At 45.4% G+C, this 21,169-nt stretch overlaps 4 protein-coding genes across 4 annotated transcripts; all 4 read right to left on the bottom strand.

Annotated features, from left to right (window-relative positions):
* Window positions 1-4,181: 4,181 nt before the first annotated feature.
* Window positions 4,182-5,139, bottom strand: Pmar_PMAR007081 (hypothetical protein; the record flags this gene model as incomplete). Its single annotated transcript, XM_002778241.1, has 6 exons — window positions 4,182-4,225; window positions 4,282-4,387; window positions 4,496-4,564; window positions 4,616-4,658; window positions 4,723-4,802; window positions 4,942-5,139. The coding sequence occupies 6 exons, from the start codon at window positions 5,137-5,139 to the stop codon at window positions 4,182-4,184; spliced, it is 540 nt and encodes a 179-aa protein (XP_002778287.1).
* A 2,481-nt stretch (window positions 5,140-7,620) lies between these two features.
* Window positions 7,621-9,125, bottom strand: Pmar_PMAR007080 (hypothetical protein; the record flags this gene model as incomplete). The annotated part of the gene is made up of 5 exons (XM_002778240.1): window positions 7,621-7,691; window positions 7,791-7,880; window positions 8,548-8,641; window positions 8,925-9,037; window positions 9,110-9,125. 5 exons carry the CDS (start codon window positions 9,123-9,125, stop codon window positions 7,621-7,623), a joined length of 384 nt encoding a protein of 127 aa, XP_002778286.1.
* Window positions 9,126-15,840: 6,715 nt separating this feature from the next.
* Pmar_PMAR007079 (hypothetical protein) lies at window positions 15,841-16,798 on the bottom strand (the record flags this gene model as incomplete). The annotated part of the gene is made up of 6 exons (XM_002778239.1): window positions 15,841-15,884; window positions 15,941-16,046; window positions 16,155-16,223; window positions 16,275-16,317; window positions 16,382-16,461; window positions 16,601-16,798. The coding sequence occupies 6 exons, from the start codon at window positions 16,796-16,798 to the stop codon at window positions 15,841-15,843; spliced, it is 540 nt and encodes a 179-aa protein (XP_002778285.1).
* A 3,097-nt stretch (window positions 16,799-19,895) lies between these two features.
* Pmar_PMAR007078 (hypothetical protein) lies at window positions 19,896-21,013 on the bottom strand (the record flags this gene model as incomplete). The annotated part of the gene is made up of 3 exons (XM_002778238.1): window positions 19,896-20,156; window positions 20,632-20,679; window positions 20,996-21,013. The coding sequence occupies 3 exons, from the start codon at window positions 21,011-21,013 to the stop codon at window positions 19,896-19,898; spliced, it is 327 nt and encodes a 108-aa protein (XP_002778284.1).
* Between the last annotated feature and the right edge of the window lie 156 nt (window positions 21,014-21,169).

Here is a 21,169-nt window from a genome sequence, read left to right as displayed (position 1 = left end):
GGCAGTAACGTCGCAGAAGGAATCATCCACGAGAACCCATTTGTTCGATACTTGCGTACTAAAGACATTCACGATCAAACGCCGCATCACGAGTGATCCTACTTTTCCGAAGAAGCAATTCGGCAGCCAGCTGAGGCCAAATCAGATATCCGAGGGCTGTTCCCAAGGTAAGCTTCGCGCGAATCGCAACAAACTGGTCAAGGAGAGACATCATCGCTCGCTCAGGTATTTCAGTGAACACTGCGAATGTGATCATTTCGGCGTAGCGTATTATGTATCATAACAATATGCACACCTATTCACACGTTTGAGCTTCAACTAGGGTAGACTTCTACAAGAGCTTCACTAGCTACTTCAACGAAACAGCTATCTGGCAGCGAAAAACGGAAGGGGGAATGGAAGCGGGAGAAAAATTTTTTCTCTAGCGGGAACGGGAGAGGGCGGGAAATCGCAATTTTCCCGCTTTTTCCCGCTGAATGATTCCACGTACATTTATACGGCGAGATGTGTATCAGATACACATCGTGGAGCTCATGACGACACGCACAGAATCGATGGCACTTTAAGACGCCTTCCTCACGTATCGAGTCGTATATCTTCTTACCCCGATTGACATAACAACTCGTCAAATGGCAAGGTTCTCAAGTTTTTCAAAGGAAATTCGACGCTTCTCATGTAATGGGTAACAATAGTAGCAGGAACTCACTGGAGTGTTCAGTAGCAGCCGTTCGGGTCTCTGGCCATGCATCAGAGGGAAGCTGGAGCCAGCTATGCTCGAAAAGCTGAGATGAACCAACATCACCGCCGTGCATGACATAGAGTGTGCGTAGGTTTGATATGCTAAAGAGTGTGCGTTTTCTATTCCGGGATTAATGACAGAGAACAACTTGTCGCTATCATAGTCTCGAAAGGTTATCATCGTATGTTCATAGCAATGGTTACATTGTTCAACCCGGAAAGTAACGCACATTCGCACATCACATCAACACGCATTATATGTCTATGATAAAATGACTTACCACAACCTCATGACGATTTGATTCTTCTCGTCGTAGTAGTTCTACTCCCAATGGTGCACTCAAGCCGTCTTGTAGTGAATACTGATCAACAGGGACATAGCAAGCCAGGCAGCTGTCTCCTAATTCGGGCTTACCATGCGAGATGGTAGTAATCCACTAGCCGGGGTCAAATGCTGTGATTGTTCTGCCACCGCTGATGCTCTCGTATCGATGTACTCAAACTGTGGCGCACGCAGACAGTTCTCTAATCTGAAGCTGGACACTTAAACACCTTCTAACGAGAGCATACCTCTGATGTGTGCAACTACACTCTTGGTTGAACAGGATGTCCCCTGGGGAGACATCCGGACGGGCCTCGTATACCTAGGTGGCGTGAAAGCACTAGAAACGCCGTTATCAAGATCAATGCTAAGCTCAGATGGGGCATTTTCTCGGAATTTCCCCATCGTCAGTGACAATGGGATAATGTCCACCATATGTTCGGTGACAATTTGTCAACCACACACATATGTGGTGACATGTGAACATTTCCTACTGCTCGAGACCACTTTTGATGTGTCAAATATCGAGTTAATAAAATACACTAGACAGTTCACCGCGCTAGGCTCAAGTTGAGAATGCAACTTTATTCTATGATGGTTTTCAATATGGGGGAAAATATGCACATAGTCAATCACACGTGTCGGCGAGAATATAGAAATTCTGGGAAGTTCTTGTTGGCTTTGCCGCAATTCATATTCAATTTATGAACTTCCGAGCTCCGCTGAGAAAAGGGAATCAATATTCCAACACTGGATAGTTTACTGCTGGTATCATAATGTCACATGATTTCTGTGCGAAATCATTGATGTCTCTACAGTGACTCACATATGGACCATTATTGGGGATCGTAACCACCACACTCGGACACGACAAAGAGCGCTTCATGATTGGTTTCCACGGTGCATCGCTGATATCGACTATCCAAGCTTGCAAATATCTGCGGGGGCAACTGACGCCGACGTTACGTTCATAGACGCCTCACGATGTGTCGTCAAGAGAACTTCCGGCATCGTATTTGTAATTGACATGAGCAATGAACACTTCTTCATCAACACCTTGAAGAAAGATACAGCACTACATATACGGTACGACGGTGCATGTCGATCCAGAATCGATCTGGAACTATATAAACAATGTAAACACTGCTATGATTCATAGCGTTCATTCATAGACTATGAACATGTGATGTGATAAAAGTGACTCTTCGAGACGATGATTTGTTCACTTGAAGCGCCCGTTCTCCTCATTTGCGTATTAAATTGGCATGCTCGATGTGCTTCACAACGTGTGAACCACAACGAAATAGAGGACAACAAGCACAGCAGCATACATCTTACAACAGCCAACGTCAGTCTCTGAATTTATACAGTAAGCGACATATAAGACTAAATCACCTTCCGTTCGCATGTGCCACGTGTTTTGGTTGGGATAGGTAGCCTCCGCGAATCTAGCCAAAGTTGTGATGTTCGGATCGAGATCGATGACCTTCCGAGAATTGAGCTTGGCGCCAAATCTTGTACTGACTGCAACAAATGCACAACTTGCAGTCATCACGGCTAATCGCGAGTATTCCACCTTCTGGCAAACCGTCGCCTCTCATGTATGAGACATTCCATACGTCGCTTGAGAGGACTGTCACGAACGGACCGAGGATGAGTGTTTTATGCATGGGCGAAGCACGCAACTACAGAGGTAAAGTGGGGGTCAATTCGATATGCAATTGGGTGTCATCTTCTGAGACCAATGAGAATCGACCTGAATCGATCATAGGAGTGCCGACGAGGGGAATGCACTCAGAGACACAGAGTCTGAGTGACAATCAGTGAGTGTGGCGACCGTGTGTGTCTACACCCTCTTCGGTACTTCCTACCGGGGGTAGTGGCATTTGGATTGAATGAAGAAACCTCTCCATCCCTTGACTCAAGCATGATATACGGAACGCGGGTAAGATCCGCTCGGTTTACGGTTTCATCTCTGCAGTGCAAATTGCTAGCGAAACGGCGCGACTATCTGTATCGATATTCAACCTAGGTCAACAGGTTAACTTTCAAAATATTGAGCTTTCTACACCAACTCGGACTGGTGTGTACAGAAATCAATGAGATCTTTCTAAAATCTCTTCGGAATTCCCTCGTTGTCGCGAACGCACGTAGTTGGCCATGTGCACATTTTCTCATGCTGTGAGCAGCTTACACTGGATTGTCTGGGGCATATCGTGTCATTCACGATGTGTATCAGGAAGCGGATACTGAGTAGCCGATACCCATTGAGGAGTAGCTTCTGGGTTCGAGGATGCCCCGACATGGAATTTCTACGGTGTGTGTGTGTGTGTGAACTTGATATGCGAATGTGTGTTACTTTCCGAGATTGATAGGAATCGCTCTGAACATTGCTTTGAACATGTGATGTGACAAGAGTAACCTTTCAAGACTACGATAGCGACAAATTTCTCACCGCCGTAAATCCCGGAAAAGAAAACGCACATTTTGCACATCAATACTTTTGATGTCGTCTCACGTGATTCTCTCGCCTGCCGCCCATATTTTTCGGCAGTTTTTCGTATTATTAATGCAGAGCTGGTTTGAAGGGGATGTGGTCAGAACAAGTCACGATGCTGCCGAGGGCTTTGGAAGGTTCATGAGTAGGTCTTTCACTTTCGCTGGGCTCATCAGGATGTGGATGTTACAGCGGCAGTTTGAAAACATATTCTGATGACGAATTTGTCATCAAGCGCGGTAGCAAATGCCGGTTTCTCATCGGGGATGAATGCCTCGACCGAGAAGACACAAGATCGACCCTATCATAGGAGTAACACAAGCCGGAAAACTGAGCTGAGAAGCTCGAGTAGAAGTAGAAAGACCTTGTCGCTTATAAGCAGACCGAAGTGCTGACCACGAAGCAACACAAATGTGATAGGCAGATTTAACCAGTTACAACGACAATGCCAAACGAGTCGTTTGGCATTGTCGACGTTTGAAACGACTGGAAAAGGGTGGCCTATCCACCATGAAGACGAATGGCTTCTCTATCTGCCCATAGAGCAAAAGATAGACTGAATGTAGCACATCCCGAGACATTGTATAAAGAGTCGCAGTTAGAGTGAGAGGATGAGCCAGGGGCTCACTGAAAGCTATAACGAGCGAGGACATAATACTGGCCATCGGCTGAAAATACGGCACTTCGCGGAACCGACCAGGGGAAGTTTTTAGTAAATGCTTACATGTGATATGTTCGAAATGGGTACTCTTGTAGAGTGCCATGGCACCAATCGAATGGGGGTTCACGCGGAGATACATCGCGGCGACCTCGGGCTTTGAGAGGCCAATCTGAGGAAACCCCTTGGTAAGGTGGAGGAAGAATGAATCTATTCTTTCGAACTTGCAAAGTGAAGTTCGACTGTTTCAATCACTAGAAGCAACTTCCCCAACACCCACATATTTGAACATATTGTTCAACATGTTTGTGCCAATGGATTGTCCCTGCCACTTTTCTAAAACTTCGACCTGAAGTTGACGTAACAAATATGTCTCAACATTCAGTTTTAGGCAATTTACCCAATTGATATATCCGATGACGTGTCCTTCAGCAGATTTGGGTCTGAAACGACGTAATCATGGCTTATGGACTAGCGAGTTTAACATGGAAGAAACACAAGTGTTACATCTTTTGCCTCACCAACTCCTCCACCTTTTTATCCGCTTCCTTGGTAGGAATGGTCATCATCACTACGCCAATCACTGTCTGAGAATACAGCTTTTATTGATAACGACCGACAGCGACTGACGAGAATGTTGACAATAACCACTTATTTTTGCCCTACCCCCGACGTGGCTTGTAATAACAATACAATGATATGAGATTTCGCAGAAGAAGAGCTCACATTCTTGCCGGTCCTTGAATCCACAGCGACATAGCAAGGTTTCTCTAGGCAGCGCTTTAAGTCCTCATCCTCCATCACATCGCCTTTCTCGTATTCACGGTATGTGATGGGGGCTAGATGACGCTTGGGATGGTCTCTAGCCTGAGCCGAGCCCTCAGCAAGAATCGAGGCGATGATGAGTATGAAAGTTAGTCTCATATTCGACGAACGGTAACGTGAATCAATGAAAATGGTAACTAATCAGAAGGATCTGTTCAAACCCTGAGTGCTGCTATCGACCCTCACTACAGACTCACAAGAAGGCGCCCAACACAACCGTTCTGGACACCAACTCCGCGATAGCCACAGCGGTGACGTGGCTTGGCTCTCATGCACGCACGCACATAGTTAAGTCTCGCAGCAGACTGCTTCAGGTTTTCCCTCGACACTTTTGTCTGTCAGGAGAACAATTTGATATTTGGCCGCTTTGACCAAAGATTGAGTGACCGTCACGGGTCTCGCGTGTTGTGGGTCCAGTTTGCCTGCACCCTTGTAATCTCATCAAACCTTCGCCTTCCTCAGTATAGCGAATGAGCCCAATATCGATTACTGTGCTGCTAAGTCTGTGGTATTCGTACAGAACTCAAGTGCAGGTAGTGCGCTTATTGTTATTGTCCTAGGGTCGTAGTATTGGCTGCTCTAGCTCGAGTTCCCTTGTTGTGTTGTTCTTAGAGTTCATCAACTGATACCCCGACACCTTTTTGGTAGCAGCTCCTTGTTACGAACGATTACAACTACGAGATGGTTGGTTCAGCTTCTGGTTCTACCCCCACTCCGCCCCGAGCGGAGGGGGAGGGCCCTCGGGCCCCTTTGGTGCGTCGTGATCCTGAGGAGGCAGCTGAGGAGGCCTATGACGAGTTCATTCGTGCTGAGTTGGGTGAGGCGGCGGCTAAGCAGGCGGCCGAGATGGCGAGGCGTTCAGTTGAAGAGTATAACCGCGTGTTAGAGGAAAGGTCACCCCCTCAAGCGACCCCAACACTGAAGCATCAAAGTATGGTTACTGAGTCGGCTGAGGACAACAAGCAGGCCGAGTTATCACAGACGAGAGGCATGTTGGCGCCTCTCCTCACATCAGCAAACATATTTTATATTTGACTTCGCAAAAAACTAAAAGGGGGAATAACACAAAAAGTTCGTGTAACGTATCACCGTGGTACGTGAAACATGGGAAGTACTACGCATATCTCGCGATGTGGGCTGACTTATCCGCTCTATTTTGTGGACTGTTTTCAATTCATTTCATATCGCGTTTTCACATGGAATATCAAGCAACGGTTGAAAGTTCAATACAGTTCACATGACACTTAGATCATCTATAACATTTATAATTATATTTGATATTATAATACTGGTGCTCGAATGATGCAATAACAACCAAACACGATCCGTATAGGGACGGACGGAAGGGGGAAATAAAAAGGATAAAAAAGGCAGCGACAGGAGAAAGATGAGTACGCTCTACACGAGTGACGACACACTTTGGAGCAATCGTGTGTGGACTAATGTAAATACCTAGACGGTGCAAAGAGTATCAAAATATAGTCAATAACCCAAGAAGGTCCGTCCAAGGGGCTCACCTAATGCAACTCCATCGAAAGTCATCGACACGGCGCAGATGCCTGACACTGAGCATGCGATGTCCTGAAGGAAGGAGATGATACTGTGGAAAGAGGGAGTGAACTCCACTCGCTGAAATTGTTCATACTATATCTTATGCAATGCGGGAAAATATGTACACCATCAACTACATGTGTTGGTGACAATACAAAAATTCTGAGAAAACTTCTTGCTGGTTTTCGTACACTTCTACCATTGCATACTTAATGAGAAAACTTCTGAGCTCAGCTGAGGAACGCGGAGGAATATCTTTCCAGACCGAAATCATCGTCGCAAATGTAATTCATTAAAACTTCTATTAGAGACAATCCCTGTAATAGAGACTTCACCTTAGCAAAACTCCCCCGAGAAATTGGTATGTTAGTGACAAACGGACTGCTCGGACCGGACCAGGACGAGCAATGTGGAGGCAACCAGTAGAGCTTCTCGCCGTAGTTGTCACCACACCAGCTGTCACAGGTGTTATTGAGCTCAAAGGAAGTAAGATGCACTCACCGAGAATCACAGTGCCATGTCACGACATGCCAGGAGCCGTCCACGGTATAGCTAACAAGAAGGTACAGATGCGAGTGCAGTACAATAACGACAAGCGAACAGATTCAATGGGAAGGTGAGAATACAGAAATTCTTGCTCCAAAATCAGAAACCATATCCGATATTCTGTTCGAATTTTTGTTTTCTTTCGATTCGAATAAACATTGCTATGAACATGTGATGTGATGAAAGCAACCTTTCGAGACTATGATAGCGAAAAGTTGTGCACTATCATTAATCCCGAACGAAAGAGGCACATTCTCCACATTTGCATATCACAATTGCACACACTGTATAAGACACTTCATCCACTTCGTCTCGTATCTCTGACGGCATCATTTCTCCAATGCCTTCCCAGATTTTTCGACCACTTATAGTATCAAGCTTATCAACCTCGCATTTTTCCGTAACAGTTGACCACCAAAACTTCACAGAAAAAGGGTTCGATCGATATCATGGACATGTCTAGCCAAAGGTGCTCGTTTTCCCTCACCGAACATTGCCAAGTCCATCTGTTGCATACTCCCAGTCAGCGTGGATCTCGTGAACCATCTTCCAACCTAGACGGAAACACTGAGGGTTCGCTCAGTTTCACTACGAAAATTGGTTTCATTTCTTCATGAGCAAATTTCAAGTCTAAATTCTCGATGATAACCTACTTCGTATATCAGTGGTGTCATAGTAGCGAATTCTGTTCTTGTCGAGCGGATCAAGAACGGTAGTAATATACATTTGCGAATCATCTTTTCCTGAAAAAATACAAATATTGTCGCAATTGAATGAAATCGCTACGAATGTGAGGGGGGATATGTGAATAATTGACTACACATGAAAAGTCCGAGGGAATTTCAGGAAAATCATTTAAGTTTCTGAAAACTTCTACCCGAATCCTCAGACAAACTACTGTGAGGAAACCCCTAAGCTAAACAGAGAAAAACGAACGTATATTCCAACAGTGTGTTGAATCCTGAGCTCAGCTGAGGAAAGTGAACATATATTCCTACTCCAACACTGTGTTCACTTCTGAGCTCAGTAGCTGAGGAAAGCAAACATATATTCCTACTCCAACACTGTGTTCACTCCTGAGCTCAGTAGCTGAGGAAAGTGAACATATATTCCTACTCTAACACTGTGTTCACTCCTGAGCTCAACAGAGAAAAGCGAGCGTATATTCCAACACTGTGTTGAGTCCTGAGCTCAGCTGGGGAAAGTGAACATATATTCCTACTCCAACACTGTGTTCACTCCTGAGCTCAGTAGCTGAGGAAATCAAACATATATTCCTACTCCAACACTGTGTTCACTCCTGAGCTCAGCTGGGGAAAGTGAACATATATTCCTACTCCAACACTGTGTTCACTCCTGAGCTCAGCTGGGGAAAGTGAACATATATTCCTACTCCAACACTGTACTCACCAGGGCATTGTGCGTCAGTGACTTTGTTATCAATGATATGCACATCATGGAAGTCGTTCTTTCTACACTTCAAATCACCAGTGACGGTGTATACCTGAGTAAAAAAAGAACAAATTTCAGAAGACTGCTCAGCACTATTCGGCAGAGAATACGATGGAAAAGTACAGTACATGCCTTTTCGATGAGAAAATGTGAGGAATGTACGTCTTCTATTCCGGGCTTAATGATGGTAAACAACTCGTCGCTATCGTAGTCTCGAAAGGTCACTTTTATCACATATTTATAGCAAGGTTTACATTATACCTTTTAGACCTTTTTTTAATACTCTCGGGAAATAACAGACACGTACTCATCAAATTGAGACGCACTGTGCTTACAAATCTAACATCGCGCATAGGATCAGTCGTATCATATATATGAATTCGCCCATCAGGTCGCTGGGGGTCGTTCTCGTCACGAATGCAAACAAACAGAAATGGTCTCGAATCACCTGCCAAAGGCGGTGTGGAATAACCCTTTCATGCGTTCCAACACAGAAACATGACTCTGATGTTGCTACTACTTCTGGTGATAGGCATGATAAACCCGAATCGTGAGGACACTAGCATACTGAAGCTCATCGATATCAATAGGAAATCACAAGGTGTCGAGTGAGGCTGGTCTTAGGAATCCACGAACAGCATCACTGAGATGCTATGGTCAACTATGCATGTTGGTGATAATAGGAAAATTTTGAGGAAATCTTGAGAAATTCTTCTTGGCTCGACCCGGATTCGTATGCAAACTCCTATGATCAGCGAAGGAACTCTGGCAACATATATCTCAACACTGATCTGACAATACTTTCGATTCACTCACTATGTTCCATCCAAATGACAAGACCTCCGCCCGGATCAGCGTCGAATAAGTTCTTGTAATGCGCGACGCTTCCATTCTGATCAATTCCCTTCCCAGTATCGTGAACACGTAGCCCTGCTTCAACCGAATACACTGTCGTCAGACCAGGGGTGACTCCAAGAATCGCCTCATCTGTGAGTTGCCTGAGCAGCAACTTGTTTTTTCATCCAGCGACAAGTGTCGTGAGCACATGTATGAATGCGGGTCAGTAGCAAGAGCTCTGAAGGGTTTACAACGAATCGTCATAAATATGTGAATATCATATACAATACAGAAATTTTGAGGAAATTTCGAGGAGATTTGAAGGAGATTTTCAGGAAATTTTCAGGAAATCTTGAGGAAATCCCCGTTGGTTCCTCCACCGCAACTCTTAGAATTAGTGAGGAAGCTCTTGCGCTCAGCTGAAGAAAGCGAGCGTATACTCCAACACTGTGTTCACTCCTGAGCTCGGCTGAGGAAAGCAAATATATATTCCTCCAACACTGTGTTCACTCCTGAGCTCAGTAGCTGAGGAAAGCAAACATATATTCCTACTCCAACACTGTGTTCACTCATGAGCTCAGCTGAGGAAAGCAAACATATATTCCTACTCCAACACTGTGTTCACTCCTGAGCTCAGCTGAGGAAAGCGAACATATATTCCTACTCCAACACTGTGTTCACTCCTGAGCTCAGCTGAGGAAAGCGAACATATATTCCTACTCCAACACTGTGTTCACTCCTGAGCTCAGCTGAGGAAAGCGAACATATATTCCTAGGAATTAGGATCCTAATCCAACACTGTTTTCCGAGCCAACATAACTAATGGTTCAGTCCGCAAATGCGATAATCCTCTCGAGACACAAATTTTGCGTTTGCGGTATGTGAATCCGCGTGAAAAAAACGACGTCCTTCCCGTTTGTAAGCGCTTCACCCACACTGTCTTTCCCAACTTGAACTTCTCCAACAATTCCATAGCTATAGCACTCTTTGAATCGATCACAAGCTACAGAAAGAGCCACTACCAAATTTGTGTTATTTTGATATGCGAATATGTCACATATTATATGTGGTATTTTGCAAGATTGTCAAGTATCGATGTGAAATATATCGCAGAAGCGATGTAAACACTGCTATGCACAAGTGATGTGATAAAAGTAGTCTTTCGAGACAAGTTGCATCGAAATTAGCATATCCTCTGCATCTGCATATCGAAAAGATGCACATAGTATTATAAGTGTAAGCGTAGGAGTCGCTGTTGACAAAATTTTGACTTTCACAAGCCACGACGCATTCAGAATAAAATCGATAATACTCAGCAGTGTGATATGAATATAGTAGTAATTGATTCTCCAGAAAATTTTGGAAAGTCTACACAACTAATTTTCCACATGCATAGTGATTCCCGTCTCGAGGACATACCAACGGCATCGTCATTAGTGAGACTTCAGTGGGAAATGCATACACCTATGCAAGGCGTGCTTCAAGACATGATTTGTTGCAAGTCTTACGTCGTAGTCCTTCGTAGAGGAAGCGGAAGCGTTGGTTAGAAGTATCATACCGTGTGCATCTGATGTAGATGCAGATCGATGAAGCTCACTCAGTCTGTTGATCATTTCGTAAGTATGATTATTGATAGGATCTCTAGATTGCAGTAACCATTGACGTGAGTGTTCTAATATCTACCAGGCTAATTCTCAGTCTACTGCCTACTGTATCCACACGTGAGAAGTTGATTGGGAAGATAATGTATATGGTTGATCACCAGGATGATACAATATCATCGATCACGCCACCTAGGACCATGAGGGCTCTCGCTCCTTACCACGATCGTTGGGGAGAGGCTCGAACCGATCGCCGCCATGGTCCGAGTCCTAGCGTGAAATTGAGACTGAAACTAGAATTTATATTTTCCCAACGAGATGATATAGATTCTAAGTTGAAGTAGCCCTCTCTCAAGAGGGGCTCCGCTCAACGGGCAGCCGCCGAATTTTCCCCTTGCTGTTGGAATCTATAATCATGACCCGAAGTACGGATGCTCAGTGTGAGGGCGAGCAAACCACGTGCATCAGGGTCATGTACTCTTGAGTACTGTAGTTGTACAGAGTGCACAACTATGGGCTCTAGCTCGATACTAGCTATCCATTCTGAGGGTACGATTGTAGATAGAATCTCTAGATTCCATTAATCATTGCCGTGAATGTCCGTATGGTTGATAAATATGTGACTTGCGGAATATCGATAAGCTTACTAGATAGCAGCAGAGCCTTGTACTGGGCAGTAACGTCGCAGAAGGAATCATTCACGAGAACCCATTTGTTCGATACTTGCGTACTAAAGACATTCAAGATCAAACGCCGCATCACGAGTGATCCTACTTTTCCGAAGAAGCAATTCGGCAGCCAGCTGAAGCCAAATCAGATATCCGGGGACTGTTCCCAAGGTAAGCTTCGCGCGAATCGCAACAAACTGGTCGACGAGAAACATAATCGCTCGCTCAGGTATTTCAGTGAATACTGCGAATGTGATCATTTCGGCGTAGCGTATTATGTATCATAACAATATGCACACCTATTCACACGTTTGAGCTTCAACTAGGGTAGACTTCTACAAGAACTTCACTAGCTACTTCAACGAAACAGCTATCTGGCAGCGAAAAACGGAAGGGGGAACGGAAGCGGGAGAAAAATTCTTTTACTCTAGCGGGAACGGGAGAGGGCGGGAAATCGCAATTTTCCCGCTTTTTCCCGCTGAATGATTCCACGTACATTTATACGGCGAGATGTGTATCAGATACACATCGTGGAGCTCATGACGACACGCACAGAATCGATAGCACTTTAAGACGCCTTTCTCACGTATCGAGTCGTATATCTTCTTACCCCGATTGACATAACAACTCGTCAAATGGCAAGGTTCTCAAATTTTTCAAAGGAAATTCGACGCTTCTCTTGTAATGGGTAACAATAGTAGCAGGAACTCACTGGAGTGTTCAGTAGCAGCCGTTCGGGTCTCTGGCCATGCATCAGAGGGAAGCTGGAGCCAGCTATGCTCGAAAAGCTGAGATGAACACTATGTGCCATGAGGAACCAGCATCACCGCTGTGCGTGACATAGAGTGCGTGTAGGTTCGATATGCTAAAGGATGTGCGTTTTCTATTCCGGGGTTAATGACAGAGAACAACTTGTCGCTATCATAGTCTCGAAAGGTTATCGTCGTATGTTCATAGCAATGGTTACATTGTTTAACCCGGAAAGTAACGCACATTTGCACATCACACCAACACATACTATATGTCAATGATAAAATGACTTACCACGACCTCATGACGATTTGATTCTTCTCGTCGTAGTAGTTCTACTCCCAGTGGTGCACTCAAGCCGTCTTGTAACGAATACTGATTAGCAGGGCCGTAGCAAGCCAGGCAGCGGTCTCCTAATTCGAGCTTACCATGCGAGAAGGGAGTAATCCACTAGCCGGGGTCAAATGCTGTGATTGTCCTGCCACCGCTGATGCTCTCGTATCGATGTACTCAAACTGTGGCGCACGCAGACAGTTCTCTAATCTGAAGCTGGACGGTTAAACGCCTTCTAACGAGAGCATACCTTTGATGTGTGCAGCTACATTCTTGGTTGAACAGGATGTCCCCTGGGGAGACATCCGGACGGGCCTCGTATACCTAGGTGGCGTGAAAGCACTAGAAACGCCGTTATCAAGATCAATGCTAAGCTCAGATGGGGCATTTGCTCGGATTTTTTCCATCGTCAGTGACAATGCCAATGACAATGGGATAATGGTACACCATATGTGTCGGTGACAATTTGTCACCAACACATATGGTGGACCATGTGAACATTTTCCCTTACTGCTCGAGACCAATTTTGGTGTGACGAATATCGAGTTGATAAAATACACTAGACAGTACACCACGCTAGTCTCAAGTCGAGAATGCAACTTCATTCTAGGATGGTTTTCAATATGGGGGGAAATATGCACATAGTCAATCACACGTGTCGGCGAGAATATAGAAATTCTGGGAAGTTCTTGTTGGCTTCTGCCGCAATTCATATATATGAACTTCCGAGCTCCGCTGAGGAAAGGGAATCAATATTCCAACACTGGATAGTTTACGGCTGTTATCATAATGTCACATGGTTTCTGTGCGATATCATTGATGTCTCTACAGTTACTCACATATGGACCATTGTTGGGGATCGTAACCACCACACTCGGACATGACAAAGAGCGCTTCATGATTGGTTTCCACGGTGCATCGCTGATATCGACTATCCAAGCTTGCAAATATCTGCGGGGGCAACTGACGCCGACGTTACGTTCATAGACGCCTCACGATGTGTCGTCAAGAGAACTTCCGGCATCGTATTTGTAATTGACATGAGCAATGAACACTTCTTCATCAACACCTTGAAGAAAGATACAGCACTACATATACGGTACGACGGTCCGTGTCTATCCAGAATCGATCTGGAACTATATAAACAATGTAAACACTGCTATGATTTATAGCATTCATTCATAGACTATGAACATGTGATGTGATAAAAGTAACTCTTCGAGGCTATGATTTGCTCCTGATTTGCGTATTAAATTGGCATGCTCGATGTGCTTCACAACGTGTGAACCACAACGAAATAGAGGACAACAAGCACAGCGACATACATCTTACAACAGCGATCGTCGGTCCCTGAATTTATACAGTAAGCGACATATAACACTAAATCACCTTCCGTTCGCATGTGCCACGTGTTTTGGTTGGGATAGGTAGCCTCCGCGAATCTAGCCAAAGTTGTGATGTTCGGATCGAGATCGACGACCCTTCGGGAACTGAGTTTGGCGCCAAATCTTGTACTGACTGCAACAAATGCACAACTTGCAGTCGTCACGGCTACTCGCGAGTATTCCACCTTCTGGCAAACCATCGCCTCTCATGTATGAGACATTCCATACGTCGCTTGAGAGGACTGCCACGAACGGACCGAGGATGAGTGTTTTATGCATGGGCGAAGCACGCAACTGCATAGCTAAAGTGGGGGTCAATTCGATATGCATTTGGGTGTCATCTTCTGAGACCAATGAGAATCGACCTGAATCGACCCTAGGAGTGCCGACGAGGGGAAGGCACTCAGAGACACGGAGTCTGAGTGACAATCAGCGAGTGTGGCGACAGTGTGTGTCTACACCCTCTTCGGTACTTCCTACCGGGGGTAGTGGCATTTGGAATAAATGAAGAAGCCTCACCATGCCTCGATTATAGCATGATATACGGAACGCGGGTAAGATCCGCTCGGTTTACGGTTTCATCTCTGCAGTGCAAATTGCTAGCGAAACGGCGCGACTATCTGTATCAATATTCAACCTAGGTCAACAGGTTAACTTTCAAAATATTGAGCTTTCTACACCAAATCGGACTGGTGTGTACAGAAATCAATGAGATCTCTCTAAAATCTCTTCGGAATTCCCTCGTTGTCGCGAACGCACGTAGTTGGCCATGTGCACATTTTCTCATGCTGTGAGCAGCTTACACTGGATTGTCTGGGGCATATCGTGTTATTCACGATGTGTATCAGTAAGCGGATACTGAGTATTCGATACCCATTGAGGACAACGATGCAAGTAGCTTCTGGGTTCGAAGATTTCCCGACATGGAATTTCTACAGTGTGTGTGTGAACTTGATATGCGAATGTGTGTTACTTTCCGAGATTGATAGGAATCGATATGAACATTGCTTTGAACATGTGATGTGACAAGAGTAACCTTTCAAGACTACGATAGCGACAAATTTCTCACCGCCGTAAATCCCGGAAAAGAAAACGCACATTTTGCACATCAATACTTTTGATGTCGTCTCACGTGATTCTCTCGCCTGTCGCCCATATTTTTCGGCAGTTTTTCGTATTATTAATGCAGAGCTGGTTTGAAGGGGATGTGGTCAGAACAAGTGACGATGCTGCCGAGGGCTTTGGAAGGTTCATGAGTAGGTCTTTCACTTCCGCTGGGCTCATCAGGATGTGGATTTTACAGCGGCAGTTATGAAAACATATTCTGATGACGAATTTGTCATCAAGCGCGGTAGCAAATGCCGGTTTCTCATCGGGGATGAATGCCTCGACCGAGAAGACACAAGATCGACCCTATCATAGGAGTAACACAAGCCGGAAAACTGAGCTTGTCGCTTATAAGCAGACCGAGGTGCTGACCACGAAGCAACACAAATGTGATAGGCAGATTTAACCAGTTACAACGACAATGCCAAACGACTGAAAAAGGGTGGCCTATCCACCGTGAAGACGAATGGCTTCTCTATCTGCCCATAGAGCAAAAGATAGACTGAATGTAGCACATCCCGAGACATTGTATAAAGAGTCGCAGTTAGAGTGAGAGGATGAGCCAGGGGCTCACTGAAAGCTATAACGAGCAAGGACATAATACTGGCCATCGGCTGAAAATACGGCACTTCGCGGAACCGACCAGGGGAAGTTTTTAGTAAATGCTTACATGTGATATATTCGAAATGGGTCCTCTTGTAGAGTGCCATGGCACCAATCGAATGGGGGTTCACGCGGAGATACATCGCGGCGACCTTGGGCTTTGAGAGGCCAATCTGAGGAAACCCCTTGGTAAGGTGGAGGAAGAATAAATCTATTCTTTCGAACTTGCAAAGTGAAGTTCGACTGTTTCAATCACTAGAAGCAACTTCCCCAACACCCACATATTTGAACATATTGTTCAACATGTTTGTGCCAATGGATTGTCCCTGCCACTTTTCTAAAACTTCGACCTGAAGTTGACGTAACAAATATGTCTCAACATTCATTTTTAGGCAATTTACCCAATTGATATATCCGATGACGTGTCCTTCAGCAGATTTGGGTCTGAAACGACGTAATCATGGCTTACGGACTAGCGAGTTTAACATGGAAGAAACACAAGTGTTACATCTTTTGCCTCACCAACTCCTCCACCTTTTTATTCGCTTCCTTGGTAGGAATGATCATCATCACTACGCCAATCACTGTCTGAGAATACAGCTTTTATTGATAACGACCGACAGCGACTGAGGAGAATGTTGACAATAACCACTTATTTTTGCCCTACCCCCGACGTGGCTTGTAATAACAATACAATGATATGAGATTTCGCAGAAGAAGAGCTCACATTCTTGCCGGTCCTTGAATCCACAGCGACATAGCAAGGTTTCTCTAAGCAGCGCTTTAAGTCCTCATCCTCCATCACATCGCCTTTCTCGTATTCACGATATGTGATGGTGGCTAGATGACGCTTGGGATGGTCTCTAGCCTGAGCCGAGCCCTCAGCAAGAATCGAGGCGATGATGAGTATGAAAGTTAGTCTCATATTCGACGAACGGTAACGTGAATCAATGAAAATGGTAACTAATCAGAAGGATCTGTTCAAACCCTGAGTGCTGCTATCGACCCTCACTACAGACTCACAAGAAGGCGCCCAACACAACCGTTCTGGACACCAACTCCGCGATAGCCACAGCGGTGACGTGGCTTGCCTCTCATGCACGCACGCACATAGTTAAGTCTCGCAGCAGACTGCTCCATGCACATGCGTGCAGGTTGTTCACCGAAGCTGTGAGTATCGGTTTGTCCAATAAAACTCCGTCTCGACTGGATAATATCTTAGTGGTTTTGTAGTTCCGCTACCAGAGTCAGTTTCTTCCTTTTGAGTCCAAATGGCACCTCCTAGGTAAATGCGCGTACCATACGAGAACCCGCACAAGATGCCGAGCGGAGTTCCACACGCAAAATGGAACTTCCAACTTTCCACTTCGCGAAGTACGCATGTGGTCAGTGGATAACGTGTAAAATACGTGATGTCTTTCACGTGAAATGGGATGATTTATCCGATGTAATTCGCCGATTTTTTTTTAATTCACTTCATATCACGTTTTTCAAATGAGAAGGATGACCACATTGGCAGGTTGTTGTGCGTGAAGTGAAGGTTGTGTGCAGGTCCTGCACTGCAGGGAGCCTTGAAACCTTCCGTGAAGTGACAGAATGCGCTGGCGATTCGCAACAGCGACAACATTGTTGTAACCAACTGTTAGTTAGTGTTGTCACAACAACACTAACGACAACAATAGCCAGATGTTTCAAGCTTTCAATGGATCGTCGCATCGTTTCGCTGCTTCATGGTACTGCTATGGCCAATGGGCAACTTATCACGCTAGATATAACGATCGGCCGGCGCAGATCGATATAATGATGATGTTCACAGAGTGAGAAGAAGCCGAAAATAATTTTCTCGGTTTTGATCGGAGCTCAATGAGTGCAGTGCTCAGTACCAATTTGATACTATGCAAATATAGCCTCGAAAGGTTACTTTTATCACATCACATGTTCCCTCATCTCAGTGTAAACAGAATTTACTAACAATTAAGTACTTTCACACGATATTTTCGCTTTAATACTTCCACTACTGCCAATGCACGTTCGGGGATGTCCACGAATGAACATCAAATCAGCCTCTGGGGTTAAGGCGTTCCGTTGTTATAATGGCTAGGGATCTCAACTGTACATTCCACATGATAATTTCCGGGTTCAAATATTCCTATTAGAGTAATAGTAAACTTTTTGATCACACAATTTGCAATCACGCCAGAACACTTGACAAGCTCAAGACGGTGACTGACCAGAGCCGATCCCGGAAATAAATTGTTCTTACTATGAGGGAGGATTCGACAATGACACAATGACTGTTACACAATCCTGGGGACACCGATTCTCCACTTCGTATAACGACATTACTAAATATTAATTATGAAACCTCTTGCCTCCGAGTTGTGGCAGGGCGCGTGTCGACTCTCGAGTGCCATCTGGGCACTGCGGAGGACGACACGCAAGGTACACTAAGGACACTCAGGATAGTGAGCTTCTGTCGTCAGCCACTGAAGCTTGCTACCTGGAGTGCCCCTAGGGCCTACCACCAAGCCCTGTCACAAGGAGCCTCCTTGCAGGAGGGGTCAGAAGTTCAAATCCACCACCATACCCAGGAACGATAGTGGACTGGGTTGGACCGAATTGGCTACTCTGTGACTGAATTGACAACATTACCACAGTTAAGTTTCCATTATCAAGATAGATACTATGTGTTGAGTCCCGAAACACAGTCAGTCAAGAAAGAACTACAGTAGTGGTAGTGAGACTCTGAGTATCAAACTCAGGAATCGTCCCTTAAGTGGGCGTCACCAACCCAGGCAGCTCGAACATACTCCGCGAAGATGGCTTGAGAATGTAAACCATCACGGAGATAGATCTTCTCCAAACATTCAGGCGAGAACCAACGACCAAGTTCGGCTAACAAATTTAGCGGCATCCCGGCCTCAAAACACATCATAGCACCCGACCGTCTCATAGAGACTCTATGACAGAGTGATTTGTAGGACGACCCTGTGTCACACCTCGTACCGAGATGATTGCCCGACTAGGGCTATGCTCAGGGCTATCATCTCAGGCTATGCTGCATAGCTGAAAATCTACTTCTAGAGATAGAGGTAGTACTTTATCCGGAGCAACAGCTGAACGCGAGCGTCGAAGGATCGAATGAGCGCTGCAAGACTCGGATGTACAATCTTTGTTGAGGTCCATCCAATGATATACGGAATTGTGCGGTAACAACCTTCACGAAAAGGATCAGTTTTAGAGTGACTTATAAAGACCGAGACAGCAAAACGACCAGCAATCCAAGTTGAATCCATGTCACCCGCCTGCATTTGCAGACGTTCACCTACACGGAACAACCCTGCGACGCCTAGCAGGTAAAGGTCTGAGGCTGCAGGCTCTGTAGCTCGGAGAGCTGAGGCAACAGCGAACACGTCTTCATGGGATAGGGTTTCGGCGTGCGTCTGATGGCAGCCGCGCAGCTTTTTAGCTGCTCGTATGCCAAACCCACTAGATTAAGTTAACACTGACCCAAATGGAGCCATGGGGACAAGACTATCAGGCTTCAATCGAATTCAGCCAACACTTCAACCTCTTAAGTTCCGACCTCGTTCTCAGCATACCAAGGGGGAATAAAGGCTGCTCAATAAAGACAGTCATAGGGTCTCCATTCACATCAATAACCGGCTCGATAGTATTGGCTCCAGAAAGTCGAAACACTTGGAGTTCCTTAAGACTAATCGGATGTCCAAAAAGTCGATTGGGTAATCCATAAAAAGCTTCGACCTTGATATCGTTACCATAACAATCACAAACCGGACCAACGGGACTACTATCAACTGTATCCCCATCCTCCCCGAGCCAAGCCTTCAAGTTACGTTGATGCTGAGCATAGGGAATCTTAGAGCTGCCTGTGTCAACATCATAAGTGGCTGATCCAAGTACTTTTCTCATCACATAAGGCCCTCTCCAAAGGTTGTCCAGCTTGGTCTTCCTAGGATTGCGGACCAAAACCAAGTCACCCTCATTAAAATTATAAGAACTTATGGAACAGCTGGCTGTTGAAGCTTCTTGGCATGAGCAGCACGGTTCCTTTCCCAAGCTTCTGCCCATAACTCATGGATCTTACGTCGTCTTTCAGCAAACGACTGCAGTATCTCCTTAACGGCATCAGAGGAGAGCTCGCTTCTACCCAAACGATTGCTTAACTCGGACTGTGGGGTCAGCAGAGCCAGATCCAGAGGGAAGCAAGCATCATAACCAAAGACCAAAGAATGAGGAGTAAAGCCAGTATCTTCATCAATCTGAAGATTCAAACGAAGTTGTATCAGGGGTACATCCAGATGCCACTGTGAAGCTGACGATTCAACAGATAAGCTACGCAAAGCAGCTGTTATAGACCGATGGCGAACCTCATAAAATCCTCCAACCCATGGGGACCTGGACATAATCGTACGACTCCGAAAACCCCATGATTGGAGTGCGACCTGAACGGTCTCAGTAAGCAACTGACTACCATTATCATGTATGGCCGTCCTCTGAGCAACTCTCACATCCGACGGATACCCCCAGCGGGCACAAATCAGAAGAATACCTTTACTCACATCCTCAGCACATGCTGATCTGAGACTCACCAATTCAGTGTAACGAGTTAATAAACAAGTAGCTGAGCTTCCCGAGGGAAATTTTCCCTTTTTTCCCATCGGACAAACCCTGCCTCCGACACTGACGAGGGGCATGCGGTTGCTTTGAGCGATTATTTCAAGTCTGACTGGTTACCTTGGCCTTTTCCGTGATCTCAATTCGCTGAGCCTCAGCGGCTGAGGTCTGCCGTCAGGACTACACGTTAATTCTCATTCTCGACTGAAGCCAGCTTCTAATGCATTGGGAGGAATACACTGAATACATTGAAAACAACTGAAAAGATCATTTTTGAAAAAAAAATTATGAAAATTCCCTTGAATTTCTAATGAGGGGTGTGCGAATGAGTAAAGAAATTTCAGCTTTCCCCGAGTAGATCTCACCGTGCTGATCAGAGATATGTCATCAGTGGAGTTTCACCCGTGATACGAAATACAGTAGTGAAAAATATATTCCACGGCTACTGCATAGCGCGAATATCCCATTTCCCACTGAGTATTACGCCCCATGCCTCAGTCATCACAGTTTTGGTTATTGTAGGCGCTATCTTTGAGTTTTTTATGGCTTAGTCCGAGCCCCTGGGCTGTAAATCGAGTCGATGTAGTATTGCCCTTGGGCTCCTCAAATAATTTCACCCCAAAAGTTTCGATCTACCTTCGTTGAACGGAGTTCGTTC

The sequence above is a fragment of the Perkinsus marinus genome, assembly GCF_000006405.1.
Source record: "Perkinsus marinus ATCC 50983 genomic scaffold scf_1104296950272, whole genome shotgun sequence".
Lineage (NCBI taxonomy): Eukaryota > Perkinsozoa > Perkinsida > Perkinsidae > Perkinsus > Perkinsus marinus.
Note: the sequence above shows the minus strand (reverse complement) of the source record. Positions and strands in the feature narration are given on the sequence as shown.